We start from the raw sequence: 12,165 nt of genomic DNA on the forward strand, positions 1-12,165 counted from the left end.
CAGAGAGAGAGACGGACACACACACAGAGAGAGAGATGGACACACACACAGAGAGAGAGATGGACACACACACAGGGAGAGAGACGGACAGGGAGAGAGACGCACAGGGAGAGAGACGCACAGGGAGAGAGACGCACACGGAGAGAGAGAGAGACGCACACGGAGAGAGAGAGAGACGCACACGGAGAGAGAGAGAGACGCACACGGAGAGAGAGAGAGACGCACACGGAGAGAGAGAGAGACGCACACGGAGAGAGAGAGAGACGCACACGGAGAGAGAGAGACGCACACGGAGAGAGAGAGAGACGCACACGGAGACAGACAGACAGACAGACAGACAGACAGACAGACAGACAGACAGACAGACAGACAGACAGACAGACAGACAGACAGACAGAGTAGTTTTTTTGGGGGGCGGGGTAAGTTAGTCAGAGATCATAAGCAGCTCAGTATCAAAGCTTAGGAGTTCAGTCAACATGTCAACAAGGGCTTGGATTTCTGTCTTTTTAGCATATTCTCCTGTTTACCTTTTTCTCCATCTCTCTCTCGGTTCTCACCCAGTCTGTCACACCACATCTCTCTTTCTGTCTCTGCTGCAAAGCTTCCTGGGATATCAGCTTAGTGTCACAGATCTGGTTGGTAACAGGATTGGCTCCTGAGATGTGAGAGAAGGAGAGGAAGAAGAAAGACACAGAGATAGGTTTAAGAGAAGTTTAGGATAGAAATGTGATTTGGAGATTGTGTGCACAAGTTTGTGTAGTTTCCGTAGTAGCAGATGTGTGTGTGTGTGTGTGTACAGTACCAGTCAAAAGTTTGGACACACCTACTCATTCAAGGCTTTTTCTTTATTTGACTATTTTCTACATTGTAGAATATTAGTGAAGACAAACTATGAAATAACACACATGGAATCATGTAGTGTGTTCAGTGTTAAACAAATCAAAATATATTTTATACAGAGCTGTGAAAAGTATTTGCCCTATTCCTGATTTCTTATTTTTGTGCACATTTGTCACACTTAAATGTTTCGGATCATCAAACAAATGTAAATATTACACAAAGATAACCCAAGTAAACACACAATGCAGTTTTTAAGTGATTTTATTTATTAAGGGAAAAAGCTATCCGGACCTTCGTGGCCCTATGAAAAGGTAGTTGCCCCCTAAACCTAATAACTGGTTGTGACACCCTCAGCAGCAACAACTGCAATAACTGGCAATGAGTCTTTCACATCGCTGTGGAGGAATGTTGGCCCACTCGTCTTTGCAGAATTGTTTTAATTCAGCCACATTGGAGGGTTTTTGAGCATGAACCATCTTTTTAAGGTCACGCCACAGCATCTCAATCGGATTCAAGTCCGGACTTTGACTAGGCCACTCCAAAACCTTAATTTGTTTTTTTTTAAGCCATTCAGAGGTGGACTTGCTGGTGTGTTTTGGATCATTGTCCTGCTGCAGAACCCAAGTGCGCTTCAGCTTGAGGTCATGAACTGATGGCCGGACATTCTCCTTCAGGATGTTTTGGTAGAGAGCAGAATTCATGGTTCCATCAATCACAGCAAGTCATCCAGGTCCTGAAGCAGCAAAGCAGCCCCAGACCGTCACACTACCACCACAATATTGGACTGCTGGTATGATGTTCTTTTTCTGAAATGCTGTGTTACTTTTACACCAGATGTAACGGGACGCACACCTTCCAAAAAGTTCAACTTTTGTCTCGTCAGTCCACAGAATATTTTCCCAAAAGTCTTGGGGATCATGAAGATGTTTTTTGCCAAAAGTGAGACGAGCCTTTATGTTCTTTTTGATCAGCTGTGGTTTTTGCCTTGGAACTCTGCCATGGATGCCATTTTTGCCCAGTCTCTTTCTTATGGTTGAGTCATGAACACTGACCTTAACTGGGGCAAGTGAGGCCTGCAGTTCTTTAGATGTTGTTGTGGGTTCTTTTGTGACCTCTTGGATGAGTCGTCGCTGCGCTCTTGGGGTAATTTTGGTAGGCCGGCAACTCCTGGGAAGGTTCACCACTGTTCCAAATTTTCTCCATTTGTGGATAATGGCTCTCACCGTGGTTCGCTGGAGTCCCAAAGCTTTAGAAATGGCTTTGTAACCATTTCCAGACTGATAGATGTCAATTACTTTGTTTCTCATCTGTTCCTGAATTTCTTTTGATAGCGACATGATGTCTTGCTTTTTGAGGTCTTTTGTCCTACTTCACTTTGTCAGACAGGTCCTATTTAAGTGATTTCTTGATTCAACAGGTTTGGCAGTAATCAGGCCTGGGTGTGGCTAGTGAAATTGAACTCGGCTTTCCAAAAAATGTGATTAACCACAAATTCATGATTTAACAAGGGGGGGGGCAATTACTTTGTCACGTAGGGCCATGAAGGTTCGGATAGCTTTTTTCCCCTAATTTGATTTATTATCACTTAAAAACTGCATTTTGTGTTTACTTGGGTTATCTTTGTGTAATATTAACATTTGTTTGATGATCTGAAACATTTAAGTGTGACAAATGTTCAAAAAAAACAGGAAGGGAGCAAATACTTTTCAACAGCACTATATATGAGATTCTTCAAAGTAGCCACCCTTTGTCTTGATGACAGCTTTGCAGACTCTTGGCATTCTCTCAACCAGCTTCATGAGGTAGTCACCTGGAATGCATTTCAATTAATAGGTGTGCCTTGTTAATTTGTGAATTGTATTTCCTTCTTAATGCGTTTGAGCAAATCAGGGGTGGTATACAAGGTAGGGGTGGTATACAGGTGGTATACAGAAGATAGCCCTATTTGGTGAAAGACCAAGTCTGTATTATGGCAAGAACAGCTCAAATAAGCAGAGAAATGACATTCCATCATGGAAAAGCATTCCTCATGAAGCTGGTTGAGAGAATGCCAAGAGTGTGCAAAGCTGTCAACTACTTTGAAGAAGCTAAAATATATTTTGATTTGTTTAACACCTTTTTTGGTTACTACATGAATCCATATGTGTTATTTCATAGTTTTGATGTCTTCACTATTATTCTACAATGTAGAAAATAGTAAAAAGAAAGAAAAATCCTGGAATGTGTGTGTGTGTGTGTGTGTGTGTGTGTGTGAGAGAGAGAACCCGACAAGGGATTACATAAGCCCTGTTACCAAGCAGAGTCTATCAGTGTGAAGTTTTAGATGCACTATTGTAAAGTGGTTGTTCCACTGGATATTATAAGGTGAATGCACCAATTTGTAAGTCGCTCTGGATAAGAGCGTCTGCTAAATGACGTAAATGTAAATGAAGTTGAGCCAAAGGGCTGCAAGTGTGTGATATATAATTTGAAGAGCGGTGTGAGAATAAGTAATGTAGACCGGGTCAGGAAGTTCATCCTGATGTGGATTGAGTGGGAAGGTTTCTGAACACAACCTTGTTGAGCAGAGAGTGAATAACAGAGCTTAGAGGGAATGACATTAGTGTCTGTGTGTGTCCGTCTCTGCAGGTTAGCAGACACCTGAGATTGTGAATGATAGAATTGTCTGCCCCCTACCGCAGGAAACTTGTGCCCAGCCAAGCATGTAATAGGCTTTTTTACTGTTTTTCTGCATTGTGTGTAGGTGTGTGCCTGTGTGCGTGCCAAACCAAACTGAGTGCCCTCATCTTGTCCTTTCCCACAGCTCTCCTGTACAAGCCGATTGACCGTGTGACCAGAAGCACACTGGTTCTTCATGTGAGTACACACACGTGGTACAGCCATGAGGGATTCCTGATCTGCCCAGAGACAAATGACAAGATTGGATTAGAGGGGACCACAACGTAGAGCTAGATTGAATAGATAGGACAAGATGGATACACATCAGGGATTAAGAGTTAGTGCTGTCACCAGAAACACAGTGATGGAGCTGGGAGGAATTTATCTAGAAAGCCCTGAAGGGCTTAACAATGCAGGTTCTGGATCCACCTGGAAAGTCAAACCCTGCCTTCTGCTGCTTATAGGAAGTGTTCCATTCCATTTGCCAAGCCTATACCTTTCCTCTGCACGGTCTATCGAAATGACATGCTGTTAGAAACAATATACTCTCCTTTGATGGGCTACAACCAAGTGGAAAGCGGAAGCCGCCCACAAAGCAAGCAGAGATGCCGAGATGTCTCCTCCAGTCTAGCTTCCCGTGCATTTCATGAATATGTTTTACATAACGCTAGTGGAACCATGGCTAAACAAACACCAGCTGGTTTCCTACAAAGGTCAGGCCAGATCATGCAAATCAAACACACAGCCTGCATCCCAAATGGCACCCTGTTTTCTATTTAGTGCACTTTTGACCAGGGCCCATTGGGGTTGACCAGGGCCCATTGGGGTTGACCAGGGCCCATTGGGGTTGACCAGGGCCCATTGGGTTTAACCAGGGCCCATTGGGTTTAACCAGGGCCCATAGTGCAATATACAGCTGAAGTCTGAAGTTTACATACACTTAGGTTGGATTCATTAAAACTAGTTTTTCAACCACTCCACTAATTTCTTGTTAACAAACTATAGTTTTGGCAAGTCGGTTAGGATATCTACTTTGTGCATGACACAAGTAATTTTTCCAACAATTGTTTGCAGACAGATTATTTCACTTATAATTCACTGTCTTACAATTCCAGTGGGTCAGAAGTTTACATACACTAAGATGACTGTGCCTTTAAACAGCTTGTAAAATTCCAGGAAATGATGTCATGGCTTTAGAAGCTTCTGATAGGGTAATTGATATAATTTGAGTCAATTGGAGGTGTACCTGTAGATGTATTTCAAGGCCTACCTTCAAACTCAGTGACATCATGGGAAAATCAAAAGAAAAATAATTGTAGACCTCCACAAGTCTGGTTCATCCTTGGGAGAAATTTCCAAACGCCTGAAGGTACCACGTTAATCTGTACAAACAACAGTACGCAAGTATAAACACCATGGGACCACGCAGCCGTCATACCGCTCAGGAAAGAGACGCGTTCTGTCTCCTAGAGATGAACGTACTTTGGTGCAAAAAGTGCAAATCAATCCCAGAACAACAGCAAAGGACCTTGTGAAGATGCTGGAGGAAACGGGTACAAAAGTATCTATATCCACAGTAAATCGAGTCCAATATCGACATACCCTGAAAGGCCGCTCAGCAAGGAAGAAGCCACTGCTTCAAAACCGCCATAAAAAAGCCAGACTACGGTTTGCAACTGCACATGGGGACAAAGATAGTACTTTTTGGAGAAATGTCCTCTGGTCTGATGAAACAAAAATAGAACTGTTTGGAGGAAAAAGGGGGAGGCTTGCATGCCGAAGAACACCATCCCAACCATGAAGCACGGGGGTGGCAGCATCATGTTGTGGGGGTGCTTTGCTGCAGGAGGGACTGGTGCACTTCACAAAATAGATGTCATCATGAGGCAGCAAAATTATGTGGATATATTGAAGCAACATCTCAAGACATCAGTCAGGAAGTTAAAGCTTGGTCGCAAATGGGTCTTCCAAATGGACAATGACCCCAAGCATACTTCCAAAGTTGTGGCAAAATGGCTTAAGGACAACAAAGGCAAGGTATTGGAGTGGTCATCACAAAGCCCTGACCTCAATCCCATAGAAAATGTGTGGGCAGAACTGAAAAAGCGTGTTTGAGCAAGGAGGCCTACAAACCTGACTCAGTTACACCAGCTCTGTCAGGAGGAATGGGCCAAAATTCACCCAACTTATTGTGGGAAGCTTGTGGAAGGCTATGCAAAACATTTGACCCAAGTTAAACAATTTAAAGGCAATGCTGCCAAATACTAATTGACTGTATGTAAACTTCTGACCCACTGGGAATGTGATGAAAGAAATAAAAGCTGAAATAAACCATTCTCTCTACTATTATTCTGACATTTCACATTCTTAAAATAAAGTGGTGAGCCTAACTGACCTAAGACAGGGAATTTTTACTAGGATTAAATGTCAGGAATTGTGAAACACCTTAGCCAAATACATTTAAACTCAGTTTATGTTAACTTCCGACTTCAACTGTATGTAGGGAATATGGTACCATTTGTGTTACAGCCACAGACGGTGAAAGTTTCTGTATTATTTTCTCTTATATACCGTATAAAGCCATGTACTGTACCATCAGCTCAACCTTCCAGAGGTTGTCACAGTAAATGAACTGAGGTGTGCTGACAAGGTATAAATCAGCCTGTTGGCTTTTCTTTCACACGCTCCTCTGAAAAAACTATTTTAGTTCCGCTGAGATAATAAAATATTAGCATTGTAGAGGCAGACTGTCTCAGCCATTAGGTAGCACTTTAAAAGTCAGAGAGTTAGTTACGCCCATTGTTCCATCAGGGAGAGACTCTCATATGCTTTTATTAGAGGAAAGAAAACCCAGCCAAACGTCCAGTTCATCAAAATGGATGAGTAGATCTGCTATTAAAGGTTTAAAAACACCTGCACATTGACTCTTCTTAGACAATCATTTGAATGTTTTTAAATTGGGGTCTGTGACTATTTGAGAGTTGTGTAGCGATATCCCCGGCGTGTGTAATATCTAATGGTCTCTCTCTGTGTGTTATAATAGGACCTGCTGAAGCACACCCCTAAGGACCACCCAGACTTCCCCCTGCTGCAGGACGCTCTGAGGATCTCCCAGAACTTCCTGTCCTCCATCAATGAAGAGATCGACCCCCGCAGGACCGCCATCACCACGCCTAAGGGAGAGGTGGGGTCTCATACTCTCACACACACACCATTGTACCAGACTATCTAATGCTTTTCAGCAATTCATGTTGTAACCTTGGGGAAGTGTGTCAATCTATTTGTGAATTGTGTTTTGGGGTCAGAAAGAAACTGACAGTGTCTCTCCTCCTTCTGCCCTCATCCTCAATCTCTTCATTACTCTCTCACTCACTCACTCACTCACTCACTCACTCACTCACTCACTCACTCACTCACTCACTCACTCACTCACTCACTCACTCACTCACTCACTCACTCACTCACTCACTCACTCACAGCATGCATTGTAGGGTTGTTTGATATTTCCCTCTTTCTAACACTACCTTTGTTCTGTCATTTCTATTCTGCTTTTCTCGTCTTAATGCTCCTCTCTCTGAGTTTAGGCTTTTTACAGTCTCTGCCTGCTAAGTCCTTCCTTTCTCCCATCCTTTTTCTCTCTCCCTCTCTCTATATCCCTATTCCATTCAGTCAGTTTTTAGCCTCCCAGTCAGTTCTCCATTCATTGTCTTTCTGGTACCAGAAATGAAAAACTGTCTCTGCCCATTTTGGCTCACACTTTTCCCATTACTCCAGTTCTGGTTTAGCTTGGCCTTATTTCAGGTTTCCTAGTTGGCTCGCTAGAGATGGACAGATGCAGAGGGGGAAAGGGGGGAGTGTTTTGAGTTCTTAGTGGCTTATTTAGCTGATGATTCTCTTGCTTTAAAACAACTGTCATGGAGAATGTAGACAACAAGAAAATATAGACAACAAGTGCTGTTCTTTCATATTGCTGAACTCTGACCTATACCTCATACAGTACATCCTGTCTCTTTAACTGTGTGTGTGAGAGAGGCAGTATCCCTCAGACTAGGCCCAGGGCAGGAAGTGAATGTTTACAGCTAGGCTAGCTGCCCTGTGCAGTACGTGCCACAGGAAGTGATGTCATGGAGTTTCTCTCCCTGGTAGGCTCGTCAGCTGGTGAAGGATGGTTTCCTGGTGGAGATGTCGGAGGGCTCCAGGAAGCTGCGTCACGTCTTCCTCTTTACAGACCTGCTGCTCTGTGCCAAGATGAAGAAGACCTCTGCAGGGTAGGTCATCACATACTCATGCACATTCAGGCAGAAACATGCCCCCTGTGCTATTCACTGTGCATATTATACACTGTGGTCTCCAGTGTGAGTTGATGGCAGTGTTTTCAGTTTGTTCTGTTGACGGGTGGGGGGGTGGGGGGGTGAGCAGAGCGGCTGGTTGAGGCCATAGCCCATCACTGCAGGCCAGTGTGTGTGACTGGAGAGAGAATAAGTCGTACATATTAGCACTAAGACTCTCCTCCGCCTCTCCTTCCCTCCCCCCTCACTGAGAGAGGCTGTGAGAGAATACACTCCCCATAACAATGTCTTCCTGCATCCTCTAGCCCTCTCTCTCCACTGAGTCACCACAGCTCCATTTGATAGGAGAGAAAGAGAGAGGGAGCGAAAGCAAGAGATGTGTAGTTAGTGATACAGGGCACATTCTCCAATAGGCTCTCCTTAAATGAGGCAGACTGATAGCTTATCCCGTATTCCTACAGAATTCTAATAGAGTTGATCAGGTTTTATGGGGTCCTGTCAGCTCTGCTGTGGCAGTGTATGAAATATGACAACAGTGTATGAAATATGACAACAGTGTATGAAATATGACAACAGTGTATCAGGATGAATAACAGCCCTGCTCTGAAGGGATTCTCTCTCACTGCAATTATTATTTCCTCCGTTTTGAAACTCCCAAGTGTTCTTTGATGTCATAATAAATAGGGAGACAGTTTGGTGCTGTAGACTTGTGGAGAAAGGGTTCAGAATAGTGAATGGTCTGGTGCTGTAGACTTATGGAGAAAGGGTTCAGAATAGTGAATGGTCTGGTGCTGTAGACTTGTGGAGAAAGGGTTCAGAATAGTGAATGGTCTGGTGCTGTAGTCTTGTGGAGAAAGGGTTCAGAATAGTGAATGGATGGCTCGTATAATGTTGAATATGAAGCAATTGATGTAGTGGATATCTGGATGTTAGGAAATACATAGCATGCAGCAAGGCGTGTATTTCAATCTGGTCTCAATCTGGTGTTTGGGCCTGAGGCAAAGTGTGTGTGTGTGTGTGTGCGTGTGCGTGTGCGTGTGTGTGTGTGTGTAAATCGATGGGAATGACAGCATACACGGCCATAGATGAAGTGTTTCATTTACAGGATTCCCTACCATGACCCTATGTCATTTTCCTGTCGGCACGGTTAACATTGTTTGGCAGGTTAGGGTTGATTATGATTGACAGTCGTTGCTTCCTGCTACCTAACCGTGTGAAGGACATACAGGCAACTGGCATTGTCAAGGTTACCACCAGTCTGTAAATCAATCTGTTGTCTGTAGCTTTAGCTTTTTGTCTCTGTGTCCCTAATGGCAATTTATTCCCTGTATACTGCACTACTTTTGACCAGAGCCGTATGGGCCCTGGTCAAAAGTAGTGTGCAATATATTGAATTGGGTAGCATTTGGGACCCAGCTTACGTGTCCTCTGGTCTGGACTGAGAAACCTTAATACCGTTCAATCCCTCTATCACTCAGTCATTGTGGATTATTAATGTTTCTATAATGTTTCTATTGATTCTAAAGCTCTATTCCTCCTCTTAAATAATTGCTGTATAGCAGTAATATACCACCCTTTCCCAATATATTCAGATGAACCAGAGGTACATTAATGTGTGATTATGGTAAATTACGGCTCTGAAACTCTCATTTGGGACATTGATAGTGCTGTGGACAGACAGGGGAGATTAGATATGTAGATTTTATTCAACACCATCAATGCCAGTCTTTGTCCCTGTAATCATCTGTACCTCAGTCTGTAATAGAGAGTGTTTATTAACACTAGATCAGCCTTAACACTGCTGGGGATTTAAACAGTGCATCAATACAGATACTTATCTTAGAGAAGACAGTACAACACCACGGACTACACTGAGACGAGGGGATCTCACCCTGTATTAAGGAGGAGAGGAGGTCTCGTGAAAAATGGAGGGATGTGTGCAGGTGAATGAGGGGGTGGGAGTGAGGGTACATATTGGGATGAAGAGACAAAACAAGAGAGGTTTTTGCTATCTCCATCCCTATATAGTTCAATACAGCCAAAACACTTCACTCTGTTTTCTTAAAACGGCATTGTTGGTTAAGGGTTTGTAAGTAAGCATTTCACAGTAAGGTCTACACTTGTTGTATTCGGCGCATGTGACAAATACATTTTGATTTGAACACTCCAAGTTATTTAACTAGCCAAATAAAAAGACTCATCTATAAAGAGAAGTCATACTATTATTTGTTTGTTGTGCTGTATTTTACTTCAGGGTTAAAACAGGACATGGTATGTAGTTTTGTCATATTTCCCATCCCATCATTTTTGATGAGGTTTGCACCAATTGGAGGCTTAATGTATTCCTGTGTTAATGAGTGTACGATCCTGGCTTCAGGAATGATAATGAAAGCTCGTTAAGGGGAATACAAATACTCCCAACACCATTACATCTCTAACACTATTAAAGACAATTTATGATTCATCCAAAAATGTGGTCCGAGGCACCGGCTGGATGGTGTGACTCATCCGGAGGCATGCATATAATGACACTATTTCCTCATTGTCTTTGTCCCTCCAGGCTCCTCTAAAAGATATTAATGATATTGAGCTCGCTCTCTCTTTGTCTCGCTCTCTCTTTGTCTCGCTCTCTCTTTGTCTCGCTCTCTCTTTGTCTCGCTCTCTCTTTGTCTCGCTCTCTCTTTGTCTCGCTCTCTCTTTGTCTCGCTCTCTCTTTGTCTCGCTCTCTCTTTGTCTCGCTCTCTCTTTGTCTCGCTCTCTCTTTGTCTCGCTCTCTCTTTGTCTCGCTCTCTCTTTGTCTCGCTCTCTCTTTGTCTCGCTCTCTCTTTGTCTCGCTCTCTCTTTGTCTCGCTCTCTCTTTGTCTCGCTCTCTCTTTGTCTCGCTCTCTCTGTCTCGCTCTCTGTCTCGCTCTCTGTCTCGCTCTCTGTCTCGCTCTCTGTCTCGCTCTCTGCTCTCGCTCCTCTCTCTCGCTCTCTGTCTCTCTCGCTCTCTGTCTCTCTCGCTCTCTGTCTCTCTCGCTCTCTGTCTCTCTCGCTCTCTGTCTCTCTCGCTCTCTGTCTCTCTCGCTCTCTGTCTCTCTCGCTCTCTGTCTCTCTCGCTCTCTGTCTCTCTCGCTCTCTGTCTCTCTCGCTCTCTGTCTCTCTCGCTCTCTGTCTCGCTCGCTCTCTGTCTCGCTCGCTCTCTGTCTCGCTCGCTCTCTGTCTCGCTCGCTCTCTGTCTCGCTCGCTCTCTGTCTCGCTCGCTCTCTGTCTCGCTCGCTCTCTGTCTCGCTCGCTCTCTGTCTCGCTCGCTCTCTGTCTCGCTCGCGCTCTGTCTCGCTCGCGCTCTGTCTCGCTCGCGCTCTGTCTCGCTCGCTCTCTGTCTCGCTCGCTCGCTCTCTTTGTCTCGCTCTCTTTGTCTCTCTCTCACTGTCGCTCTCTCGCGCTCTTTCGCTCTCTTTGTCTCGCTCTCTTTGTCTCTCTCTCGCTGTCTCTCTCTCGCGCTCTTTCGCTCTCTCTCTCTCGCTCTCGCGCTCTTTCGCTCTCTCACTCTCTTTGTCTCTCTCGCTCTCTCACTCTCTTTCTCTCTCGCTCTCTAGGAGACACCAGCAGTATGAGTGTAAGTGGTACATCCCCCTGGCAGACCTGACCTTCCAGTTGCTGGATGACTCGGACGTCCTTCCCCACATCCAGGTGCTGCCAGAACACGAGATAGAGGAAATAAAGATCAAGATCTCAGTCATCAAGAGTGACATCCAGAAGGAGAAGGTGATTATTATGTATGTTTTGTCCGTTTGTTTGTTATTTTTTGTTTCTTTCTATTTATCCAGGTAAGTCTTTAAGAAGATACTTATTTAAACTAAACCTAATAGTTCTTCATTGATCCAAAACGAATCCAAAATGGCGGTGATGCGGCCCTTCCTCTGCCTCCCACTGTGTCAGGTCATGGTCAGGGCTCCAGTCTCTTAAGACCAGACCCCCTCTTCCAGTAGGACACTGATTAAGGCTGGGTTCCTCTGGTCTCATCACACTACTGTTATAGTATTGGAGAAGTTCCCCTCACTGTTTCCCTCAGAGAGGTCGGTTTCCCTCAGAGAGGTCGGTTTCCCTCAGAGAGGTCAGCCGGGGACTAGAGATCTTCGTGTCTGAGCCACACCCACTAAAAGAGAAGGATCATCTAGACGGAGTCAGCAGTTTACTGTATGTACAGCGCGTTCGCGAAGTATTCTGAATTTTTCCACATTTTGTTACGTTACAGCCTTATTCTAAAATGGATTAAACATTTTGGACACAATACCCCATAATGACAAAGCGAAAACAGGTTATATTATTAAAATAAAAAACATACCTTATTTACATAAGTATTCAGACCCTTTGCTATGAGACTCGAAATTGAGCT

At 44.2% G+C, this 12,165-nt stretch overlaps 1 protein-coding gene across 4 annotated transcripts in view; it reads left to right on the plus strand.

Annotated features, from left to right (window-relative positions):
- The window catches only part of abr (ABR activator of RhoGEF and GTPase), a 233,561-nt gene that overhangs the window by 119,949 nt on the left and 101,447 nt on the right, over positions 1 to 12,165 (plus strand). For all 4 annotated transcript variants that reach the window (XM_045717124.2, XM_045717125.2, XM_045717126.2 and 1 more), the window contains 4 exons: positions 3,644 to 3,696; positions 6,542 to 6,682; positions 7,645 to 7,766; positions 11,366 to 11,534. In XM_045717124.2, the coding sequence (XP_045573080.2) occupies positions 3,644 to 3,696; positions 6,542 to 6,682; positions 7,645 to 7,766; positions 11,366 to 11,534 (485 nt within the window). The remainder of the gene's footprint in view (positions 1 to 3,643; positions 3,697 to 6,541; positions 6,683 to 7,644; positions 7,767 to 11,365; positions 11,535 to 12,165) is intronic.

This window comes from Salmo salar, chromosome 04, assembly GCF_965601325.2.
Source record: "Salmo salar chromosome 04, fSalSal1, whole genome shotgun sequence".
Classification (NCBI taxonomy): domain Eukaryota; kingdom Metazoa; phylum Chordata; class Actinopteri; order Salmoniformes; family Salmonidae; genus Salmo; species Salmo salar.